General features: G+C 50.1%; 1 protein-coding gene across 1 annotated transcript in view; it reads left to right on the forward strand.

Annotated features, from left to right (window-relative positions):
* The window catches only part of PAPPA (pappalysin 1), a 253,181-nt gene that overhangs the window by 214,457 nt on the left and 12,656 nt on the right, over window positions 1-26,068 (forward strand). The window contains exons 19-22 of the mRNA XM_044920426.1: window positions 6,462-6,609; window positions 11,773-11,882; window positions 20,528-20,599; window positions 25,241-25,339. Coding sequence (XP_044776361.1) covers window positions 6,462-6,609; window positions 11,773-11,882; window positions 20,528-20,599; window positions 25,241-25,339 — 429 coding nt within the window. The remainder of the gene's footprint in view (window positions 1-6,461; window positions 6,610-11,772; window positions 11,883-20,527; window positions 20,600-25,240; window positions 25,340-26,068) is intronic.

Consider the following 26,068-nt stretch of genomic DNA (forward strand, 5'->3'; position numbering starts at 1 on the left):
CCAGGGGCCTGAGAGCCAAATCTAGTATTCACCTCAGATCCCCTCTTGCTGCCTGTAAACACAGCAGAAACCTACAGCCCAGAGTATCTTGAATTAAACAGCTTGTATGGAGCCGGAATTCTTTGCTTTCCAAACAAGTTCCAGATCCTGGCAGAAGAGGACAGGGACTAGTATAGGGGAAGTTCATGTACTCCCTCCCACTAATGCTAAAAGCAAATTGACAAATAAAACCTCCAGTTCATTTGTTTCTTGGGAGCCAGTATGATGCTGGATCTGGACTCTGAGTTCTAATCCTAACTTCACCACTTACCAGTGGGAGGACTTGGGCAAGTTGTTAAACCCTTTAAGTTTCAGTTTTCTCATGGTGGGGGGGATATAATATCACCTGCCTCATGGTTTGGCAGGATTAAATAAGGTAATGAAAGTACAGCGTGCCTATGAGTAACCCCTGAAATTGTGTAGTATACAACCTGGGCCACCGTACGTGGCAGCCCTGGGGAAGAAAAACACAGATGAACTAGCTTCCCTTTAAGGTCACTTCTAGTGGAGAGAATCCCTGATGCTCCATGTGCGCTCCTATAGAATCTGGAGAGGCAGTGGCTTGAAAGCTATCCCTCTGTGGGTGGCTAGCCCCAGAAAGTCAGGAAAGGGGGCATCTGTCATGCATGAAGCCACAGTGTGGGGTGGAGAGCTGGTATGAACCATAGGGAAACCTGACTTATTGCTCAAGTAAACCTGTACAATATATGAACTCTCTAGACTAGCAATGCCCAGTAGAACTTCCTGCTGTGATGAAAATTGTCCCAGTCTGTGCTTTTTGGTATGGTGGCCACTGGCCACATCTGGCTTGTGGAGTACTGGAAACATGGCTGGAGCGACCAAGCAACCACGTTTTACCCTCTATTTAATTTTAAACAGTTCAAATTTAAATGCAGACAGCCCCGCTAATATAGTAGCTACCATATTGCACAGTTCAGCTCTCGAATTTATACTATTTTTGTAAACCAAGACGGAGAACCTTGGTAATAACAGCTTCTTTACTTTTAAAGTATTTCCGGGATGCCAGACTGGTGCCCCGGACTTTCTCTCATTTTGACAACTCCCACCAGCCAGACATTTGAAAAAGAAACCAACATCCCCTTTTTCGAATGAGGGAAGAAGTCCTGGAGGCTAAGTTCTTGCCCACGGTTATGAGTGAGTGGGTGGTGCTGACGGGCCCCTCCGCCCTGCTCTTCCTACCACCCCTGAACACGTCCAGGGCATGCTAGTGGCAAAGGGCTGGAACTTCATCCCCAGACAACTGGGGAGAAGTGCTAATTGCCCCAACATTTAATCCAACGCAGATGCTCCTGAGCTGTCTGAGGTGATAACTCAGGCCTGGTTCCACAAGAGAAGCATGGGGGAGGGGGTGGCATTTGTAGGTGATTAGGGGAACAGCCGTCTTGTGATTGGGACAGAGTCTGTGGGAGATGCATGCCTGGGGACTGCAGCAGAGGAAGAGGCTAAAGGTGCTTGTGGACGAAGTAATGCTCTTAACAGGGATTCTAGCGGCTCAGCAAAAGCAAGACAGGAAGGGTAGGAGTGCAATCAGTAACGCACCCAGGCCATTGCATGGATTGCAGAGGTGGCCGTAAAAGCCTTCCTGCAACTAGGGGCGTGCATCTGGCTCATGCCTTTATGGGCTCTGCTGTGGATACGGCGGAGTCCTCCCACGCACGACACCTCTCCAAGCAGGGGTGGTTTCCGGTTGCAGCATTGTCAAAGGCTTGCCTAGACACTCTGGGCTTCCTAGAGCAAGTTAGAAACTTCACAGGAGGTGGGCAGGACCTAGGAGATCCCCCGCTGCAACCCACTTATTTTATAGATAGGACCACTGGAGCCCAGAGAGGGGAAGACACTTGCCCCAAGTCGCACAGCAAGGCACCAGCAGACTCAGATCTTCACGACTTTGATCTCCTAACTGAGTCATTGCCCACACCCGATTTTCTTCCGGTCCTTCCTCGTACACATAGGGCTACACGTCACCCTTGGAAGGCTCAAAGTGCATATAAGGGCACTGCCTGGGAATTAAGTAATTAATAGCAGCAGTGACTTATTGAGCATTTACTCCTTGCCAGTCACTTGGGCTGAGTGCTCTACTTTATTTCAGCCCCACAGCATCTGTCTGGCATTACTGCCCCATTCTGTAGATGTGGAAGCTGAGGTTCCATGAGTTAAGGTGGCCCCCCCTGCCCCCGCCGCCATATGGCCAGGAGTGGTGGACCGGAGGTTCCCGTTCCTAGGTCAGCCCGCCTCCAAAGCTTAGCCCTTTATGTCCCGCCTGCGCTGCCTGGGTCTGTCCCGCTCTGAGGCTGCCCTGTGTCCCTCGGCCACTCTTTCGTCTATTTCCATTTCTGCTAAGGAGAAGAAATCTAATTCTCCCTCTCCCGCCTCTCCCCTCCAGTGTAGTAAAGGCACAGAGGCTTACAGTCAGGAGACCAGCCTCTGGCTCGGGCAATCCCCATGTCTGGGGCGTGCTGCCTTCCCACGCGGCTACTGCCACTTCTAAAATGTGGGTGATGCTTGAGTGGATTCTGAAGTCCCCCCAGAGACATGGCAGCAGAGTGGCCTAGAACCTTCGCTGACACTGAGAGAGCCCGGTGCTTGTGTGGAGCTCGAGAGGCTTCCCATAATCTAACTTACTCAGTCCCCGTGATGACTCTGTCAGGCAGGGGACCCCATGCCCATTTAACAGCTGAGGAAAGTAAGGAACACAGAGAGGTTAAGGAGCTTCCCCAAGTACTCACAGCTGGGCAGTTGCAGGGCTGGGATTCGAATCTATGTCGTTTGGCTCGAGTCCATGCTCCTAACCATTAACACTAGCATCATTTAAAAAACTCACTTTTTCACTTCCTAGCTGAGCCTCAGTTTCCGAATCTGCAACAAGGATATGATTTCTACTCTACTGTGTTGTTAAAAGGATTTTTAAATGCCTGTAAAACACTTGGCACGTGATGGGTATTTGATAATATAATTATTGTATGCCTTAGTGCTTTGTGAACCAGTGTGACGAAAGAGAGTTTGAGAGAGCACACGTGCTTTTTTACAGACCTATTCATGGGCACAAAGAGGCAAAATGTTTTGCTGAGAGATGCTCAGCCCTCTTGGATGAGATTTCACCTTTGCGTGCAGAACTGTGCATTCAGAGCTGAGTACACTTGGCACGCTCCTTGCCTAGTGGTCCTGGGTTCTCTCAGATTGCATCCTCAACGTCAGGTCTTCTGTGGTCAACCTAGACTTAACATCAAGGGTTAATTCTGAGACTCTGTACTAGCTGGTAGGTAAGCCCTGAGTGCACCAAGATCTAGTCCTAAAGGGGAACTTGGAAATCCAGAAAGGCTCTGGAAAGTCTGCTGTGCAGCGGGCACAGTGAGGGCAAAGATGCGGAGGTGGGAAGCAAGAGAAATGTGCAGGAGAGACCAGCTAACCGTGAGACTAGAAGGAAAGACAGGTGCATGGCAAGGGATGGCCTAGCCTTGCCATCTGGGCTCCACCGTGGAGACCCTCGAATGCCAGGGCACAAGTGTGACTCGTTTGGAAGGCGAAGGTGTCTTAGCAGAAGGATGGCATACTTTTTTTTTTTAAGATTTTTTTATTTATTTGAGACAGAATGAGAGACAGAGAACATGAGAGGGAGGAGGGTCAGAGGGAGAAGCAGACTCCCTGCCGAGCAGGGAGCCCGATGCGGGACTCGATCCCGGGACTCCAGGATCATGACCTGAGCCGAAGGCAGTCGCTTAACCAATTGAGCCACCCAGGCGCCCAGGATGGCATACTTTTTAAACGCAGATTTAATCAGCAGCCGGAAGTGCCTGATAAACTGGGCAGGAGGGAGAGGGGCTGGAGGCAGCAAGACCAGGGCCTTTATGCTCCCCTCTTCTATGGTGGAGCCTTCTACGGTGGATTTCTCTGTGGCGAAATTCCCTGAGCAGATTCCAGCTAGTTCTAATAGGTTCTCTGCTGCAAACCGAGGTCCCCAGCCAACTCTGGCCCACGTAGTGCTGAGGTCTGCAGCCCTTCAGGGGCTGGAGGCCAAATGCATCATAGGCCCAGGCCAAGGCTCCAGGAAATTGGGGTCAATTTCCTATTCCCCCAAGGGCCCAGCAGAATCATGGGGCCTGGGGCCTGGGGCTCCAGGAGGGAGAGTCGCTTCTCTGAATCCAGGCGAAGCTGCCTAAACTCTCCCTGAGCTCACGCAGAACCTCTGGGGGTGGACTCTGCAAGACGTCCCACAGCTGCGTGCTTGGGATGGGCCACCCTTGTCCCGTGGCCACCGACGCTTCCACGGCAGTTGGAAAGGCCCACGAGAGGCCCGGAGAGGGCCCCCCTTTCTCTCCTGAATCCTGTCTCCTTGCAGCTGTTTTCTCAGACGGGGGACCTTCGGCCTGCATCAGCCCTTTCAACGAGCTGATTCATTTCCTCCTGCATGCACTCATTCATTTATTCCCTTGTTCTCCCATGTCTTCGTTGGCTCACTCGTGCATTTATCCCCTCACCCACAGGTTCACTTGTGTCCTTGCTTATTGAACAAATTCACACCATAACTCTCCACCTATTCACCCCATCTTCTGTTAAACAGTTCTTGAATGAGCACAAATATCTACTGAGTGATGAATGAATGGACCAGGTGGTCAGGACCTGTGATGTGCTGTGGAAAGGCCCCGAGGATGCGGGGGTTTTGGGCCTTGAGGAGTTCATCCTCTAGGTGGGAAAGGATGGTAAACAGAGGCAGGGCGTGTCAGAGACCTTAAGGTAGTACGCTCTGTGGGGCTAGAGCAGTGGTAGGACAGGGTCGTCTGTGCCAGACAAGGTGTCTGCGTGGGGAGAGAGACACAGCCACCAGAAGGAGTGTGAAAGCAGAAGCCTGGCGGCCAGAGATGGCATACGGGGCATTTGAGGGTGCAGGCGATTTAAACCAAAGTTCGAGGTTGGTGGTGGTGCTGTAGGGAGCAAAACCATGGAGAATGAGCCAGAGCTAAGGCCATGAGGGCTCCGGAGGCCAGGCATAGGAGTTTGAGCAGAAGCCGAGGGGCACAGAAGCTAATGCATGGAGAGTAGAGCAGTCAGCTCCTCTGGCCTCATATAGGGATTCTCTTCTTAGCCAAAGCTTTAAAGAGGGAGAGAATATACAGCTTGTTCTACGATGGAGGGACCCCGATCCCGAAGCCACCCATGGTTCTCCATTCTGAATGGGTAGAGGCCACCACACTCCATAAGCTGACTTTGAAGGCCCCACCCTGCATCTGCCAAGCAGCTCATCCTCCCTTGCTTCACAAGATGAGAACCCCCGGGGAGCTCTCTGCTGCTCACTGTCCTTCCTTGCATTTGCACATGCCCTTTGGCCTTCCAGAAAGGTCTTTCTATCCCTGTTCTGCCTGTGATTCTATGCATCCTTGAAAACTCTTTTCCATATATCACCTCCTCTACAGGGCCTCCCTGCTTGCCCCTGACAACCGATTGCTCTCCCTGTGTCCTCAGAGCACCTAGCACCGAGCACCTTCACACTGACGTGGCTGGCTGCTCACATGACTGTCTTTCTCACGGGGGCCGATACTGGCTCACTTTACTTTTGGGCGCCACAGAGCCGGGCACAGACTGGGCACTAAGAAATGGTCCTTGGATTCAGGGGCAGTTCTAAAGTATCTGCGGAGCGGGACCTCCCATGAGAATCCCAGACTTTGAAAGGGGGCTCAGCAGGAGAGGACGGTGCCTGCAAGCCGCATGTGCCTGCCGCCTTGCGGCAGATCGAGAAACTCTGTAGTGTAGTGTAGCAACTGTGTAGGGCAGGGGAGGGCACAGATAGAAGTATCCCCACACCACCTCCGGGGGTGCCATTGCTGCTGGAACGGAATGGAATGGAATGGAGCGGAAGGAAGGAAGGAAGGAAGGAAGGAAAAGGAGAGGAAGGATGAAAAAGCTTCCGACCTACCAAGTTCACGTGTGGCAGAGCCTTCCCGTGGGGTGCTTCCTCACTGGCTGAGAGGAAACAAGCTTTGCTGTATGCCTACCCTCTCACAAACAGCTACAGGACCCATGTTCTTACTTACTGTATGAGCTGGGGTGCGTTTGGTCACCTACCATCTCAGTTTAAAAAAAAAAAAAATCAACACACAAAACAAATCCCTCTGACCGAAATCTCTGAAAGAGCTCGAAGCTAGGGTTCAGGAATCGTGGGAGCTAGGCTCCCTGGAGAGCTCTGAGCATGTTTGAGTCCTCAGTTTCCCCACCTGTCAAGCGGAGATGTTAACAATGCCTCTATTTTACGGTGAGTGGGTTTCTACCGTTGTTAAGCAGTTGCTTTCCAAACACTTCCAGGGCCCTGGGGAGATGAGGAACGGTTTCCTCTTTTATTTGGAGGGGCTGATTATGGTGAGGGTGACAGTCCCCCTTGGTCACCCTGACTGTTCTTCTGTGGTGCTCAGGGACGTGGGAGCAACATCATCCACTGCCGGAAAGACGGCACCTGGAGCGGCTCCTTCCACGTCTGCCAGGAGATGCAGGGCCAGTGCTCGGCCCCGGACCAGCTCAACAGCAACCTCAAACTGCATTGCCCGGAAGGCTATGCCATAGGTATGGTGGGCGCGTGAGGGTGGCAGTGGGAGGGCCAGGTCCTTCTGGGAGCCTGGGGCTAGTGCCTTGCTCGTGATGCCCCGTGGGAGGGAGACAGAGATGAGAGAGACCAGGTCCTGTGCTCCCAGAAAGAGAGTGAAGGGCACGCGTGTTGGAGAAGCCAGGGTCGGTGAGTGTGGAGAGTCAGACCGGAGTACAGAAAAGCTGACTGCCGTGTCGGGGGACACAGAAGGCTCCCAGGGGAAGGGATGCTGCTGTAGGGATTGGAAAGAGCTTGTTGGGCAGGAGATGGGCTTCCAGACGGAAGGAACCATGTGGTGCAAAGGGAAGGAGATACGGAAGCACACGTCGTGTTTCGGAGAGCAGTCGTGGTCCGGTGTTAATCTTAAATTGTGCATAAACCTAATACTTCGTGAGTACCTATTAAGGGTCAGGCCCCACAGCAAGCACTTTAGAGGCATCGTCTCGTATCTGCTCCATGACCTTTAACAGATGAGGAGATGGAGACTTGAAGGGATAACAGAATATCTCCCTTACTCTGAAGCCCGAGTTCTTGCCCTGGCATCTCTGTGGCCTCCCACTGAGAGGATAAAGAGCATGTTCAGAATCCTATTTGTGTGGCGATAGGCTAGCTCACAAAGTGCTCACAGTGAGGGGAGACAACCTGGGGTTTGATGCCAGGGATTGGCCTGGTTGAAACCAGGCGTCTGGACAGATGCATTAATCACAGGCTCCGAGGCTTTCTGGGGAAGTGGGCGTGCATTGAGTCTGACCTCAGTTGAGGGCGGTGATGCTGACCTCTTGGGCTGATTCCCTAATTGACCATGATGAAAAGCCCAGGGAATTGGATGTTCTTTCTCATGGCCAGTGTGATTTATGGGATAATCACCAGGGATGTCTGGAGCAGAAGGTTATCACGCACACACTCACTCCCAGTCACACAGAGCCAATAAGTTCTGCATCCAGCAGAATGGGAGCTGTCACTTCTTATCCAGAATCGAGGCCTGTGGTTGGAGAGGGGAGGTGTGTGGGGCCTCTGACCACCGCCTCTCAAAGAGGGAAACATAGAGCCTGAGAGCACACATATGTTCTTCACCTACAAGCAGACTAGGAATCAGCGCTCCTGCATGGAGCCCAGAGCATCTGCTCCTACGTGGGTGAGAAAAACCTCCAAGTGCAAGGTTGCTGTCTCCGATGATTCAGAAGATACTTTAAGTTCCTACAGATTCACCAGTCCAAAGGACCCTGACCAGGACAGTTGCAGAGGGGTGGTATCTTGTGTCATTTGCCAATATAGGCGTTCTAGAAGGTTAGGGCAACAGGTGTAGCAATGGTCAAAAACATTGGCTGCTCCACCCCAAAGCCATCGCTTTCTTCTCTCCATCATTCCTGATAGGTGGTTCTAGACACTTATGTCTGTGATGGGGTCCCCACCCCCAACTCGGTCAGGATACGCAAGTGAATATTCACTTATACTCATGACTGGTATTAAGTGGCCCTGGGAGGGAAAATTTTCATTAAGTGACTTATTTAAAAAAAAAACAAAACAGGGCGCCTGGGTGGCTCAGTTGGTTAAGCGACTGCCTTCGGCTCAGGTCATGATCCTGGAGTCCCGGGATGGAGTCCCACATCGGGCTCCCTGCTCGGCGGGGAGTCTGCTTCTCCCTCTGACCCTCCCCCCTCTCATGTGCTTGCTCTCTCTCATTCTCTCAAATAAATAAATATAATCTTTAAAAAAAAAAACACTTATAGAAACAGACTTCCTGCCTGTCTACCTCCACGGATACGCTCAAATATATTCACACATGCAAAAATAAACACAAGCACAAATGTTTAATAACCAAACATAGACCCAAACCCACGCATCGTTAACTCATGCCTGGCACATATGCATCAGCCAAATACTGCACAAACACATCACCTAACACACACAGCGGCACGTAATAGGCACACAGGTGTGACATTTGGTCACACACCTGTCACAAGCACATCTTATGGCCTGACACATGTTACCTGTGCAGAGATGCACACGGCCACTGTGTGCATACGCCCCACGCACATGTCACAGCCGCACACGGCCTGGCTCTCGGCTCGCCCAGCTAGAGGGAGGCAGACGTGTGGCTGTAGCATTCCTTTGCCCACCGAGCTTTTTCATGGTCAAGCAGAAAGGGGAAGAAGTCAGTAGGACACTGGAACCTGGACGTCCTTCCCTTCCCGGTACCCATGTCCCCCATTGCCATGCAGATGCCCCTTTTATGAATATGGTGATCCACGGTGGCCGGGGTGGGGGGCAAATGCGGGAGCTAAGAGGGTAAAGGCAGCATGGGACTCTGGGAGACAACCATTGGGAAGGAGGGGAAACAGGTTTCCCTCCTGACCTCCAGGTCCCTCCCCTTCCTCACCTCCAAAGACCCCCACATCAGAAGCCCAGGCTGAGCCCCTTCCTGGGGAGAGCCCACCTCACCAAGGAGGGGATTTGATCCAAGGCCTCATAATCAGGGGTGAGATGTGTGTCCCTTCCTTCGTGTGGGCTTGGGGGCTGGAGGACACATTCTGGAGCCACCCAGAGCAGCTCCCTGTGGGCCCCTCCCCGGGCAGCACAGGCTGGCTTCGTGGCAGTTAGGAACCCTCAGAAAGTTGCTTCCCCACCCCCTCTCTCCCCCCTCCCTGGGAAGGAGAGGCAGGGGCCTGGTGAGATCACCCTCAGTAATGATGCCAGTTCCGGCTGGCTCATATATCACAACATAGCAGCCTGATCCTAAAGCCCCAGCCCCGTGGGTGGGGGAGGAGAGCGCAGGGGAGGGAGCTGCGGGAAAGGGGAAGGGGAGACGGGGCTGCTGCTGAGCAGGGCAGGGATGGCCTCCTGCGTTGACCATATCTTCCGCTTTGTGCCCCTCCTGGGAGAAGAGAGCCTTTGGCTTTTCCTCACGGGCTGCCTCTTGTTTTTGCAAAAGAAGATTTTATCATCACAGCCTTGCTTCTACCTCGCTCCCTAAATACTCCTTTAGAACAGATCTCCTGACAAACACACAGCACTGACTTTCTCCAGCTACTTCGTGACTCCCCACCCCGCCTTATTCCCATCACTCATCTTTTTGGTATTTTTGCAAACCCCCCCCCCATTTCTTTTCTCTCCTCTACCTTCCTTTCTCTTTCCTCTTTTGGGCTCCCCTGTATCCATTGCTGGGCTCGGAAGGCCGAAGGACGTGGGTTTTAATTCATGGGCCCCTAATCGCCTGCTCTGTAACCTGAGCTCTGTGCACGTCTCTAACCTGAGAAATGGGTGTGATGACAACCTGTGGTACAGCACGGGATATTCAGGAGAACGTGTGACATATGAAAACCACCTGCACGGCCAGGGATCTGCCCCCCTTCTGGGCTAGGGGGCCCTGTGTGTAAAGTGAAGAGGTTTTAAACACTGTCCTAGGCTTGACACTCCACCCTCATCCCCTCTTCAGTCCTGTTGAGTCTCTCAGACTGAAGAGATGGACAAGAGGGCAATAAGAAGGGCCCTCATAGATAAACTATATATACATATATAAGTATATGTGTGTGTGGGGGGGGATACACACACACACACACACACCCCTTGAGAATGGCTACTAGAATCGAGTTGGCTGTCTCTTGGGGTCCACTTAGTGTTCAGTGGTGGTCCAGGCATTAAGGTAGAGGAATGACCTCCTTAGGGCTTTGGTCAGATTCTGACACGTCCATTCTTTGCCCACATGAATGAGCACGGCTTGAGAGTCCTGGAGATACCTCGTGGGATAGGCTTGGTTTTTAGGAGACTTTACAATGTGCGAGGTCAAGGTAGAGAATGAATGCACCAAATTATGGTCGACTTGCCAACCCACAGCTTAAAGTCAGATGTCCCTCACCGAGGGCTGCTGTGTACCCACCTGTCCCTGTTTATCATCAGTGCATTCATTTTCTCGTTCCTTTATCCACGTATCCAGTTTTGTATTCATTCACTCCCCCATCTGGGTACCCATGTCCTCCTGTGCATTCACCCACTCCTTTGGTCCCTTGTCCATGGACGCATTCACGCACTCCCTGTCTCTCCCACTCATTTCACAAATACTTGCTGCCATGCACAGTGCCAGGCTCTGGGCATGGAATGGGGAGCACGGAGAGGGCTGGCCTCAGGAGTTTACAGTCCGGCAGGGAAGAGAGCCATCAATACAACAGTCACCAAGCCCGTGGGAAGGGGCTAGTGCCCGTGAGAGGGCTTGGCCTGTCAGGAAAGCAGGGAGGGCTCCTCGGAGTAGGAGGCACTTGGACTGAGGTCTGAAGGATCACTAATAGTGCACTAGTTGAAGAGAAGTAGGAAGGGTCTAAAGGCACAGGGGAGGCATGTGTGCAAGCCCTGAGCAAGCAGAAAGCGAGGAGCTAGGAGGCTGTGCTGCATTCATGGGCTCACCACGCCCTGGGCTGATGCATCCTGAGCAGTCCCTGCATGTCAGGCACTGGGCTAGGCTCATAGATGAGTCCCCCTCATCCTTGTCCATCTAGGGCATCACTGTAACTGTGGAAAAGTAGGCACAGGGATGGCGTAAGGCCAGCACTGAGAGACTCCTCGTTGCTGAATACTGCTTTCACTCAGGCGCAAAAATCAGGGCAGGCTTCTTGGAGGATTTGAACTGGGCCATGAAGAACTGATAGGATTTGACCTTGAGAAGGCAGATGGGGGTGATTCATGGGAAGGGGTGAATGGGAGTAGAAACATAGAGGCAAGGGGTTGTGGGACTCAGGTGAAAAACCTAGGGCAATCTGGCTGGACCACCCAAAGCGTGGAGATGGTTAATGGGAGACGAGATCGACTAGACCATGGGAGCCCACGGATGCTGGGCAAAGGGGATTACACTTTGTCCTGCTTGTGGGCAACCTTAGAAATGTTCTGAAGCAGAGGAGGGGCATGACCAAATGGGGCTCAGGGCCAATGAACATGGCGGTGGGTGTAGGCTGTTCGTTGGAGACGAGAATAGAGTCAGGGAGACCAGAGGCTGCCCCGCTGGGAGTTCACTTCTTTCCACTGTCCTCAAGGCCGGGATGGCCTGGTCCAGTGGGGACCAGGCATGACAGGGCCTGTACGGTGGGAGAGCAGCCCATGGGCATCAGGGGACTGGGGGCTGAGCTGTGGCCTCACTCTGTGCTTGCCCTCAGGGTCGGAGTGTGTCACCTCGTGCCTGGACCACAACAGCGAGTCTATCATCCTTCCAGTGAACGTGTCTGTACGGGACATCCCCCACTGGCTGAACCCCACACGGGTGGAGGTAAGTGCAGGGCTGTCTCCGGTGGCTAGGGGAGGGAAGTGACCCCGTTGGATACTTGCTGTGCCCCAGTCCCTCATTAGTCCTTTCACACATGTTCAATCATCGACTTGTCACGCCTGTTCTGAGGGGTGGGCACTGTTCACGATCATCTCTCCAGGCCACCAGCATTTCACCCTTGCCCTCGGCCAGGCCTATGCGGAGGACCTTTTATTTACTGTTCCACTGCATCCTGATGACAGTCTAGGAATAAGAGGACCATTGTCCCCAGTTTAGAGGTGAAGACACGGAGGCACCAAGAACACCCAGAAAGCAGAGTCAGGTCACAAACCCATGTCTGTCTGACCGGAAAGTCTATACCTGTAAGGATAGCGTGATCCGGCTTCTCTAGACAAGCTCTTAGAAGGCCTTCCATGTGCCATGGCCTAGATTTCTGGTATCCTTCTCCATGCTTAACTTGTTTGGTGGAAAGCAATTAATATGTGGTCTGGGGAACCGGTAACACCCATTACTTATGAAGCACCCACTATGTGCACGTGCCCAGCACTCAACACACAAGACTGTATTTAAGACTCAGGATTGTTGTATGGAGCAGGGGGGCATTGCCTGCAGTCCCTGCTTGGGGACACTGAGATCTCAGGAGTGAGCGACGGGCCCAGGGCGAGGGCTCGAACCCAAGCCTGAGTCCAAGTGCAGTGCTTGTCCTCAATGTCTAGCTAGTGTGGCCCTGGCCAGAGGCCGTGTAGGCTCCACCTCCTGGCAGCCGCCTCCTTGCCCAGGTCCACCTGGGGGCTGGCCATTCCCATGGTCTGTGTGTCACCTGATCCATCCGTGGCCCTACAGCTGAAGCGGAACCCCACTCCTGCCCTCAAGGGCAGCGCAGACCCTGGGCCTCATGTACCCGTTCTGGGTCCTGGCTCAACCTGGAGAGAGTGAAAGAGGGAAGCAGGGCCCACAGGGCAGTGTTCGGTGATGTCCCTCCCGGCCAGCCTTCCTGCTTGGGGCGTGGGGGGCCTCGCTGTCTGCCCTCCTGCTGCAGATCCCGCTCCAGATAGCCAGGCAGAACCCGATACGAGGTGTACTATTTCTCAAATGAGCTGAGGGCATGATTGCGAGGGCTTACTCAGCACTCGACCTGTGGTGCTGGCACTGGACTTGGACGCCCCCTCCGCTCCCCTGTGCACCACAGCGTTCTTCTCCTCCCCTCCCCTCCCTCCTCCTCCCCAACTGCCCTCTGCCCTACCTCCAAGTCCTGTCCCTTTTGCCTGCCTCTGTTTCCATTCTGTTTCTCTCTCCCTCTTCCAAGACATCTGTCACCTTGCTCCATGTCCCGCCCAAACATCCTCTTTCCCCTCTGTCTGCCCCTGACTCTCCCATGCATAGCCTAGGTAGCCCTGTCTCCCCGACCTCATGCTCCCCATCTGTTCTCTGCCCTCGGCATGCCTCTCCCCACTGCTAACCCAGTGCCCCACACAGATTCTCACCGAATGCCCCGGTGAATGCCGGCGTGCTGTCCATACCCAGGGGTGTGCACAGAACCCCCGTGTCAGAAGCTCAAGGAAGTTGGAGATCAAGTACAAGCCTGTCGTTGTACAGATGGAGAAACTGAGGAGCACGGAGTGAGGGGATTAGGCCAGGGTCACACCGGAAGCAGAGCCATGCCCCCCGTCCCCTGCCTTGCTCCCACATACCCAAAGGCAGGGGAATTACACTCCTACACAGAGCAGACACAGGAGACCTCCCTCATACCCCAGCCCTGGAGGTCTCTGCCCGGGATTCGGACCAGTTTCCCCTGGCCCGGCTCCCACCCAGGCCTTTTCTCTGCCCCCTCCCGCCCCCGGGTGAACTCCCACCCTTCCCTTGGTGAGCCCCGGGCACTAAAGAGTTCAGTTATAATTCACTGTGAAATAAATCCAGGGATTTGAAAGCCTGGGAGCCCCCCCTTCCCCAGTTGCCCACCCGCTGCCTGGTCGCCCCAGCCCCCTACCCCATTCCCTGGTCTGCCGGCCTTTATTGATGCCGGCCTACGGAGAGAGCCATAACGAGGTTCAGACCTCCCCTGGTCTCCGGAGGCCTCATTATCCAGGAGGAAAAAAATGTGGTAGAAACAGGGAGGAGGGTGAAGGGCAGAGATTGATGATTTCCAGGAATAAGGCAGAAAAGCTGGCCTCTGCTGTACCCTTGCCCCCCGTGTGCTGAGAGCTACAGAGAAACAGAGCTGCTGGTGCCGGGGCTGCCGGGCCAGGGCAGAGGCCTCCAGGGCCGGGGCAAGGCAGATGGGTGGGGGCCGGGCTCGGCTCCAAGTCCGCTTACCTTTGTCCCAAGGGAAGGAAGTGCGGGGCTAGAACGCACATTTCGTGGATGCCGCCTGTGAATCGGGCCCGGGGCCATGCTTCCTTTACACCCCTTCCCCTGCCCCCCACACACCCGGTAAGGCGGGTTTTTGTCTCTCCCCTGTTTCCAGTGGAGGAAGTGGAATCTCAGCGGGGGAAGCCCCTGGCCTGAGAGGATATAAAGGGAACCCCTGGCCAGTCTAATGTGCCGTTGTCTCGGGCTCCCCGCACAGTCTCTGCTGAACGCACGACAGTCATAACAGGGGCAAACCATTTACTGACCACTTCCCAGGGAACGTGCTGCTGCAGAGTTAACCACTGGCTCTCCGCGCTCCCCTCCCCCTGCATTGCCCCCCACCAAAAAAACAACCACCATCTAGAGCTCTGATTTGTAGTATTTGCCAGTTACCATGGTGTACCCGCCTGGGTTCCCAAGTTGCCCTCGCTGCGCACAGCGCTGGGAGGGACAGGCACCACCACCTCTCGTGGGCCCACTTGAGCCGGCCGAAGCCCACGGTGGCGTGTGGGGCATGACAGCCTCTATTTTAAGTACTTTACACGGATCGGCCTATATGACGAGAACAACGCCTACTTAGATGAGTGGGAGATCACCACCGAGATGGCGTGCTGTGATGAGCGCACCGGAATGGTGACCTTTGTGAAGGCAGGCCCACGGGCCTCTTACTCACCACGGTACTCCCCTTCGTGCCTAGCTCGCAGTGGGTGCTCGCTAAATACTAAGGTTTGCGGGATCAGGTGACCAAGGTTCTAGTTCAAGCCCAGGCATCTTCTTGCGGTCTGTCCTTGGACAAATCCTACCACTTCTGCAAGCTGCAGTTGGCCCATCTGTGGAATGAGAGATAGGCCTGGATCAAGAGTCACAAAGTCAGACCCCCACGGGAACCAGGCTTGTGGGACAAATGGGTGAAGCAGGCCAGGCGTGTCATTCTGTAGATTACATACCTAGGCATATTATTAATACTGGTAGCAGGATTTATTAGACATATTTCAGACAGACACACGTAAAATAATACAAATGCCCATGTACATTTTACCCAACTTAAGAAATGACTTTCTAAATTTTCTTATTGAGATTGAACGCACATGCTGATTTTACATGTAAGGTTTGATCAGTGTCCATGTTTGTGGCCACTCCTGAAACCACTCCCCAGGTCGGGATCCCTGGCTCCCCAGAGGTCATCCCCTCCCCGTGCCAGGCAATGGCTGTGCCCCCAAGATAACGTCTACTGGGTTGGCTTATTTTTTTTCTTATTGAGGTGTAATTGACATATAAAATTATATTAGTTTCAGGTGTACTAAAATTTTTAGTTTTACTTTCATAAAGAAAAACACTCCCTTTATTTGTTTAAAGTTCTCTCCTTTGAAAGCCCCCACTCCCCCACCCCCACCACCCCGCACGCGCTGTTGGAAGTGATAGGGACACGGAGAAATCTTCCTCACATCTAAGAAAGGAGACAATACCAACTTAGTGACAGATGGCAATGTCTCTTGGGCTCAGTGCTGGACAGACTGCAGGGAAAGGTGGGGACAGTGGTGAACTCTGGAAAACACATCCTGCTTCCCTAGGGGGCAGCTCGAGCCAAGTGTGGCAGTGTGGAAATGGGTGCTAAGTATGGCTAGATCTCCCACTTCCATCTAGAGTATAAGAAATCTGGAGTCTTTAAGATATAAAATCTCTAAATTTTTTTTAAAATACTGGCAAATAATTTTGACTCCTGTCAAGCACATTGTGTGCCAAACTGGACATTTCTGTGGGTTGTGTAGCCTGGAAGCTGTCGGCTTGCAACCTTTGGATGAGGCAGACTCCTAGCCCTGGGCATCTGGAATTCAGGGTAGCAGCCTCTCTGTCACCAGCTCTGAAGGAGCACCCCTAGTCTGCCCTGTACCCCGACTTGTTCCCGGGAGATGCAGTGCACAACCTCAGAGGCTTATAATTCCTCTAGGCATCTGGGAACTTGGATTTTATAATGGCATCTGGGCAAAGGATGGAAGGAGGGAGGAAAGAGAGGAGAAGAAGAAGAAAGGGCGGGGGGGTACTTAAGGGTAAAAAAAAAAGGAAGTTACCATTTGTTATCTATCACTGTTTGTTAGGCAGGTCCAAATATGCCACCTCGTTTTGTCTCCACCATATTCCAGTGAGATCAATAGTATCACCATTTTACACAGGACGAAGCTGAAGTTCTCATTGGGTTTTCACTGCCCAATTCACATAACTAATGCGGTTGAATCAGAATTTGGACCCAGGGCTAATTCTCCTGCATTTTGTCTTGCAAGACAACCACCTTATATATTATGCATCATAACTCGACACTTGCAGACAAAGGATGCAGAATTCATTCCTTGAAGGGAAGGCAGCAGCACTGTGGAAGGCTCTGTCAAGAGTCTAAAGTCAGAGGTAAAATGGTTCTGAGTGAGCATGAAGTCCAGATGTACAGAGAGGAGATATTGTGTGTCCTGCAGGTGGAGCCCATACTGGAGAGATGTGTCCAGAATCCAGTGATTTCTCATTCACTCATTTGGTTACTGGTTCACTCACTCATTCAAAAACATTGATGATGTACTTCTAAATGGCAGGCATTCTTCAAACACAAGGCATTCGGGGTGGAAAATGCCAGGCTTTTAAAGAAAGCCAGAAGCTCCATAACTGATAACGAACGGCAAACATAAGTTAAATGATATCATTCATTCACAGAAAGTCCTATACATCAAGGGAAGAATTAAGGAGAAAAGAGGGCTCATCTTAGAAGGTTTCAGAAGGGGTGTCCAATATGAGCCTCAGGATGGGGAGGCTCTCTTAAGATGCTTTCTCGCATGTCTTCAGCTCTGCCTGGGGCCCCATCTTCCTGGGATTCCTCTTGGAGACATTCTGCCCCACCCCGATGCCTACTTTTCTCTCAAAGCCCCTCCACCTTTCTGAACCTTGGTCTTTCCATCAGGCCAAAGAGTAAACTATTTTATATTTACAGTTTTGGGGGCTAGGGGAATGTGAAGGAGAGTGTAGGGTTTAAATATAGATCTGGAAATCAGAGAGCTATGGGCTTATTTCCTGAGGGTCATTACCTGTGTGTATGGCTTGGAGCAGGTTAGTTAACTTCTCTGTGGTCTGTTTCCTCCTGTATAAACCAGACTAAAAAATAATACCTCTCCCATAGTTATGGTAAGAATTAAATAGATAAAGCTCTGAGGACAGGGCTTGTGTGGTTGAGGATGATGAAGAAGAAGAAGAAGAAGAAGAAGAAGATGATGACAATGACGACGAAGACGACGAAGACTAAGAAGACGAAGAAGACAACGATGAAGACGACGACGACGAAGACAATGAAGAAGTTGAAGAAGAAGAAGATCATGATGAAGGCGGTGGTGGTGGTGGTGATGTTGATGGTCATTGCAACCAGGAAGGAAGGACAGTGTATTCTTATGCACCAAGGCAGGAAATGAAAGCCATCTTACAAAACCTGGTCTGAAAGCTCTCTCACTGGGCTAGAGGTCTCATTGGCATCCAAAGGAACAAGGCTGACATATGAGGGGCGTCATCTGGGATCTCCCAATTTGTGGTGTGAATAGCCTAGCTTTTCCTTCAGCTCCTGCTGCTTGCCCCCTTCCAGTTCTCCTCACATACAGAGGGGCCCTGTAGTGAGACACGTAGGGCAGGTAGCCCTAAGGAATAGCGGAAAATCCAAAAGCCTTGGAAAGATAAATAGGCTCATGCGGATAGTGTAAAAGTCCTTTTAATGAACTCATGTCAGGTAAACCTCAGCTGACAGAAACTTGTATAACTGCACCACAACACTCCTACAGATGGATTAAATTAGCTCTCAGATAACCAGGGGGAGGGATGGGCATCAAATCCCTTGTGGATCCCAACCCTGCTGTGTTCTATTACTTGAGCCATTACCAAGGGCCCCTCCAGCACCCCTGGATTTTGCCTGGGGACAGATTCTCAGACCCAGAGATGAAAGCCTGGGTAAGGTCTCCCAGAGAATGAAAACAGGTGATTCTCTCTGCTTCTGGCCCTGAGGCTGGGAAGCAGAGGGCACTAAAGTAAGCCGGAAGAAAGAAAGGAACGCTGGAGCTACACACATTCCTTCATCTATCTGGTCAACATGTATTTGCTGTGCTCCAGGCCTGGTCCTGGGGAAAGACAGACATGTCTAAAACCCAGGTCCTTGGTTAATCATTCCCGTACCGTTTATCTCCATGTATCATCACGACAAGCCCCATGATGTGATTTTTCAGGACCCATTTCACAGACGGGAGAACCAAGCCTCAGAGTGGAAATTTACAAAGCAATTTCAAGTTGAATTGCATCCACATCTGACATACCCCCTGCCCAAGGTCTTTCCCACATGTCATCTCATCTAGGTGTATTGGGAAAAGGTAGAAAGGTGCAGGAGGGGACTACATAGTAGACTTCACATGGCAAGACTGGTTGTCAGATCTTCAGCTTAGGATGTTTGTTTAAGACTTTAATTCTGCCTACACTAAACTGGTTTTCTAGACACTATGCTAGGCATGGTAAGGGCTCTTCTGATGTTCTAGAAGAGAGGAAGACAAGTAAAGAAAACACTGCCGATTGATAAAAATCATCTCTATTTTGAGATGTCACCATGCATTTATAACAAAAACATTTATGGGCATCCTCCATGTGCCAGTCGCCATTCTAGGTGTGGATGATCCAAGGGTGAACCACGGATGCTGTGCAGCAGAAAAGAAAGGCACCAACCCAGTCTTAGCCCGATCTTGGAGTCATGTGATTCCTTTTGTTCCAAGCTCACCAAGAAACCTAATTACAGTTGGGCTCCCGTATAGGTCTGCCTTCAGGGAGAAATTGGGCTTGCCAACATGATTTCCCATACTCTGGTCCATAGGACTGTTCATTTCTTCATTAAAATTAATCAGCTGGCACTCATCCAGGAGAGCAAGCCCTGATCATATAGACTTCCATGGCTGGTCCCTGACACTTACCTCTCATTGCAGATCTAAGCATTTGCCTCCAGGTTATTTTCATTTTATTTTTTAAAGAAATCATTGTAATTTTGGCATAAAAAGTAAGGCATCTATAGCAGAATAGAGAAAGGAGCTTCTGGGAACATCATATTAGCCCCATTTCTGATGCTATTTACCTTCCTAGCTTTATCTTTCTCTTTTCACCTCCTTTAAAAATTATCCTCGTATTGGATTTTATGTTATGAGCTGCCTTAAATAATTTCCAAAATGAGTGCTCCATTTCAAATCCTGGTTTCTTCACTAAACAGCTATGAGGCCTGGGGAATTTATTCTCCTTATGACCCAAGATTAATGCCCAGCTCACTGCATGGTAACGAGTAATAAATAAGATAATACATAAAGTAATCAGCACCACAAATGAACTCAATATATTTTAGTTGTCATTATCATAGTAACTATTATTATTAAAGGAGGCTATAAATAAATGCATACATGCAAACCTAGAAGCTCTGAAGGGGTTGGGGAAGGCACCACAGGGGAGGTAAGTCTTGAACAGCAATTTAGAAGATAACTAAAGCTTCTCCAGGAGACAAGATGGGGAAGGGCATTTCAGGGAAGGAGAACCACAAGAACAAAATCACAGGGGTGTGGCAGTGTGGACAATGTCAGGGAATTGGGAGCAGGCCCATATGGCATGGTGGCAGGTGGAGACAGGAAGGGTTCTCCATGTCTCCAAGGGTTCTGAGCCAATCCACTGCTCCCAAACTGTAGTGTGTATCAGAATCATCTGGCAGTCTTGTTTTTAGAATGTGGAGTCCCAGGCCCTGGCCTCAGAGATTTGGATTCATTAGATCCAAGGTGTCTCTGAAGTATCTGCCTTCTTAATGAGCTCCCACAGTGACCCTGGTGAACGTGGTCCTCAGCACATGCTTTGGGAAACCCTGCTCCACACTATTCTCCCATCTTCCTGCTGCAGCCGTATATCCACTCTGCCTTTCCCCCTGCCTCCCACCTTGTTCCTAACTCCACCCATGGATCAAACATCAGCCAAGAATTTCCTGAAGGGCCTTTCTGATCACGTCTTCATCCCCCAATTCTGCTTTTCTTAAGTCCTTATTCCTGCCAGGAAGATACAGAATCGTGATGCCTACAGCAAACACAAATACTGCTGTAATCTTATGGCTCCTGTTATTGCAAGTACCTGGGCAAATTATCATGTAAATGCCAGGATGAAGTCAGGAATTGGAAGATCCAAGAAGAGGTGCGGTGACTGAATGTGGTGCCAACAACGAGACAGCTTCCTCCCAGCCCCAAACCAATCTGACTGCTCTCTCCCTCTCTCTGCAGAGAGTAGTCTGCACGGCTGGTCTCAAATGGTATCCTCACCCTGCTCTGATTCACTGCGTCAAAGGCTGTGAGGTGAGTCCCTAGAAGTGATCCTACTGTTGTTAACATTATTATTATTGTTCTTATCTTAATTATGGCTGCCATTTACTTTATTTACAAAATGCTATAAATATCCCTTTAATAGACTTCTTGGACAGGAATGAGCAACCCCATTTTATAGATGGGGAAATTGAGGCACAGAGATATCAACAAACATACTCAAAAATACATTTCATGGATAACAGAATTAGGATTCCAAGCCAGGTGTTCCTGTGCCCTAAGCTTGTGTTCAACATAATGTTGCATCTGTGAGGGAGGGAGGCCATATTGATTTTGCATCTATAACATGCCAGGCATTTGACCAAAATTATGTTTAATGTTTACAGAATCACAGGAGGCATTTTTTTTTCCTTTCCAATTCCTACTTTACTGCTGACCATTACTTGCAGGTCACTTCCTTTTGCCACACATTTGTCATTCACTCGTTCTTCAACCCCAGAAGTAATATGGATACCTTAGACTCTACCATAGAGCTGAAAGTGAAGATCCTCTCTCTCTTCACAGTTGAACCATTCCCTGGAACTTGGCTTTATGGAGATCTGTCTCTGTGTTTCAGTGACAAGCCTAGAGAGGCAAAGGGGCAGGGTACTTAGGATGCCATCTGTATTCTCAAGGGGTTATACTGCCTATGGAACTAGGAAATATTTCTGTGCTTCCCAAGTCCCTTGTGGGTCTTCTCAGCTGGCAGTGAAAAGAATCCCCAAATCCCATCTAGGTGGATGCACAAATATTTGTGCCCCGTCCCCTCAAGAGCCTACTCAGGAAAATGCAGGTGAAAGAGACTAGATTGTGCTCCAGAAAACTTTGTATTTGATGAAATTCTTAGAATGTCAGAGTCATAAATGCTCTTCTAGATGATCTAAACCTGACTTTTTAAAGGTGTAGCCAGATCTAAAATTTGATGGAATGCCCAAACAGGAAGGATTCTTAGTGTGATCTAACCCTACTCGATGGTTATATGGAGTGGAAAATGAGGATCAGAGAGGAGATGGACTGGCCCAAGGTTGCACAGTATAAAAGCCACCGAGCCAAGGCATGAACCCAGGTCTCCTGACTCCAGGCCGGTGCTCTTTTCTCCTCCACGAGGCCACCTCCCACCCATGAAGCACCCCTGACAAGACAGTCCCTGGGTCACACTGTTCTCTCCATGTATTGGCTGGGGGCTCCCTGCAGCATATTCTCAGGACACTCGACACTCTAGTCTTTAAGAGCCCCCCCATTCTCCTAAGGCTCAGCCAGGAATGGCAAAACCAAGGCCAAGGCCCTGTGGCTGGTGCTTCCTTCCATCTCTCTGGATCAGTCCACTGCTTGGAGAAAAGGAAGCTTGGATTACCTGGGCCCTCGTTCTGCTGAGTCGGCGGTCGGGGCAGCCAGTGTGACAGCAGAATTCGATCCCTCCTTTGACTCAGCACCAGGGCCTAGGAGACCCTCACCTGTCAGGCTCTGAGCCCTGCCAACGATGCTTATCGCCTTTGCCCTTGCAGGTGATCTCCTTTCCTCCTTAGCTTAGAGCTAATAGTTTGCCTCATGCCTGGGGCTGAAAGGAATGCCTGGAAGAGATACAAATGCTGGGTCCAGGGAGGAGCCATCAACCTGGAATGTCTGGAGGTAGCAAAGACTGAGGAAAGGTTTTGGGACTCCTGAGCCCTCTACCCTAAGCCATGTCTGAAGTGGTCCCTTCACTGTCTCGTGCATCAGAGCTTCACTGATGCCTCTTATGTGCCCAGCACTACCCTAGGTTCTGGGAACACAGTGACCTTAGTCAAGTGAAAACAGTAACTATGCTCTTCCTGAGTCCAGATGTGTGGTGTCTTCTTGCCCCTTGTCCATCCATGCATCCACGTATCCATCCATGAAGAACTGAACCATTTTACTGAATAAACATTGAAGGAACAAATGTTTGGTGAAGTTTTGCTCAAATCGCCACATGTTTTGTGAGGAAGTCTAGGATACAAAAATGGATGACACACAGTCCTGTCCATCAGGAACTCACAGTTAGTGAAGGAGATAGACAATTAAAGAAAGAATTCTAAAATATGTACCAAGAGCTGTAACCAGACCAAGTACAAGAAGCTATGGAAGCCCAGGACATCCTGAGGGTATCAGAGAAGGCATCTCGGAGGGGTGAGGTTGGAGCTAGATCTCGAAGGCTGAACTGCTTGCCTGAATACATTAGTAGTAGTAGCAGCCCTGAGAAATACCAGGGCTGGGAAAAATCTCTTAAGTGCCGGGGCTTTTCACATGTTATTCGCTCTCTCTAGACATTCTCCCTTCTCCACCTTCTCCTAATTAACCCCTCGCTCATCTTTCTGATCTCCACTGAAAGGTCATTTCCTAAGGGACACCTTCACAGAGCTCCCTGATGAGGTCTAGTCCTCTTACTCTTTAACAGCCTCGTGGTACCTGTCCGTTGCTCTTATCAGAGTTGAAATTGGCCAATTAGATGTGTGATTATTGGATTAAAGTCTGCCTCCTCACTGAAGCGTAAGTTCTGGAGGAGTAGGAGCTTCATCTGTATGACTCACTGTTATAGCTTTTTCTTTAGTGCAATGTGTAACATATAGTAGGCATTCAGTAAATATGGTTAAGTACAGGGTGCATGGATAGAGGGGTGGATGGAGGCATGGATGTGGCTGCAGGGTAGCTGGTGATGAGACCGCAGATTTTTTTTCAGGGGCCAAAAAAAGTTTCATTTATTTTTTTCTCTTTTTCCTCTTCTTTCCCCGCTACTCCTTTTACCAAGCCAGTTCTTTCATTCTAAGGGACATTGGTTTCCTTCCTTACTCTGTTTTATATGATATAAGAAAGATCATAAAGAACAGATCCCACAGGCAGATCTCCTCAGGCACAGAGCAAAACCAAGGGCTTATCCTTTGTTTGTTGTTTGAGCCTGTCTGCTTGGATATGAATGTAATAGTGTGTTTATTACAGCAAGTACCTGTCAGAGTCACACTTGTGTTCATAGCCATGCACATTTACACATGGACACCTGAGCACAGCTCTTGCCTGTTCTTGGTTCTGTCTTGCTAAGATTTTTTTTTAGACCCTAATAGGATAGTGATGAAATGGGATCTGGCATCATGAATTGGGAGCACAGAGCCTCGACGAATTTGGAGCAGAGATGCAAAGGCCAGGGATGCCACATGGGAGGGACTCCTTGTGAGCTTGGTTCTCCCTGTAACAGGATGGGAAGGAAAGACCATTGGATCATAGGGGTTGTGCTGAGATGCAGTGGTCTTAGGCAACTGATGATATCTTTCCCATTGGTGAGTCACTGAGCATTAGAGCCCAATGTGAACTTTAATAAGAGAGGTCTTACTTTCAACTGCCTTCTGTATTAAAGGGTCACACAGTATTGCTTTTGGTGTGTGGAGGGGTACGCTTATTGCTTTGAGGAACCAGCGGACTAATCCTGCCTCTTTCACAATTGGGAGTCTTGAGGCCCAGAAAAGATAAGCCACTTAACCAAAATCACCAAGTAACCTCTCCAGTTGGCTGAGGTTTGTTAGACTAGAACCCAGGTTTTCTAAACCCCTCACAACTGCCTTTCCACTATGCCAGTATAATATATGCAATTTCAAAAACATCACTAAGAGCCAAAGTTGTACCCAGTATTAAACTAGGTGACAGGGAGACAAAGATTGAGCTGGATATCGCCCGTGTGTTCAGTGAGCTCACAGTCTTACACCAGCTGCAGGTTCATAAACAGACATTAGAAAAAAACAGTGTGCTTAGTCCTTGGATGGGGACAAAAAAGTTTTAGGGGGTTTGCAGACACTCCTGACTTTCCCATAAGATTACTCTGGATTCAGATCAGTAATGACTTAACTCTGCATCTTTTCCTCATCTTTGGGGCACCACAGAGTTGGAGGAACACGGGGAAGAAAAGCAACACATCGGTATGTGCTAGATACAGACTAGAAGGGCAAAGAAAAAACAGGACGTCAACTTAGATTTAAATCACTGCTCTGGCCCTGCCAGGCTGATATTGGCTGAGTCCCTTTCTTGCTCTGAGCCTCAGAATCTTCATCTGAAAAGTGGGAATAGCAGTGCTCACCTCACATATTGTTTGGAGAACAAAAAAGATGACAAACACATAAAGCATGTGACATCAAGGACATCTGTACTCCAATGCTAGAGGAGAGGGATCCCACAGACCATTGTGCCGAATTCCTATGAATTCTTAACATTTGATCTTGACAGTTCTTGGGCAGATTACATTCATCTTATATTGTATTATAAATTATGTTTTTAACTACCTACTACTGGAAAAAGTAGGGGAAGGGTGCTCAAATTTTCTCATCATTTCCTCAAGTAAAATGAGTCCTACTTTAGAGAGATATAAGTGATCTATCCTGTGGCTTTGCATACCCCAGCCTAGAAGCCTGTCTACCAGCAGAACCATAGTTGAGTTGGGGAAAACTTGGCTAGATAAGTCTTTACAAATGGTAGAAGTGATAACTTGTCCAAGGGGGTGTTGGCATCTGAGGCCAGGTAGGCTGTCTACAGGGTTTTTAAAAGGATATGAGATAGCTGAACAATGGCAGGGCCATGCCCCACCCACTCTTGGATGCTAACAGGCCACCTTCCTTTTGCCTTTCTCTCCACTTGCAGCCCTTCATGGGAGACAATTACTGTGATGCCATCAACAACCGAGCCTTCTGCAACTACGATGGTGGGGACTGCTGTGCCTCTACAGTGAAGACCAAGAAGGTAGGCCCCCCCTGGGCAGCCGCCGCCTGCAGGTCTCTCCAGCTTCCTAGCCAGGAGCACCCTGCATGCTGGACAACTCTGCCCACAAGCTATGCTATATTGTATTGTATTTTTTATTCTTTGAGGCAGTAGTTGAGCTAATATTATGGGCTGGGCCCTGAGCTGGGTGGGCAGGCTCGTGAATGATCTTTGCAGACTTGGTTCCTTACCCTCAAAGCTTGGAGCCAGGTATGGAAGCAGACAAATACAAGTGTAATCAATACTTTTAGAAGGAGAGGATAGAGCACGGTGAGGGCCCAGGCCAGAGGTTGGAGAAAGGCTCTACCAAGGGATCAGCATTGACCCTGAAACTTAAGGGATAAGGAGAAGGAGTGGGAGGTGTCCAGGAAAAAGAGTTTCTGGGGCAAGAGACTAGCTTGTAAAATCCTAGAGGGAACTTGCATTTTTAGGGAGTATGTCTAAAATGTAGGGGCAGAGAGAAGATGGGACATTCTTACCAAGGTAAGTCATAGCCTTTGATTATTTTATAATTTCTTTGGTTTTTCACACTTGTAAAATTAGGGGGAGTGGTCTTGGTTGTGATTTTCTTCCTTTGCATATTAGGGTGCAACAGGAATGATTCCAGTGTCTTGAGTAAAACTGGAACATTTGACTGTGATGCATACCCACCACTCACAGAAGAGTGGCCACCCCACTTTCTTCCTGATGAGAGTTGGGACCCCAGCCGAG

Source organism: Neomonachus schauinslandi, chromosome 13, assembly GCF_002201575.2.
Source record: "Neomonachus schauinslandi chromosome 13, ASM220157v2, whole genome shotgun sequence".
Taxonomy (NCBI): domain Eukaryota; kingdom Metazoa; phylum Chordata; class Mammalia; order Carnivora; family Phocidae; genus Neomonachus; species Neomonachus schauinslandi.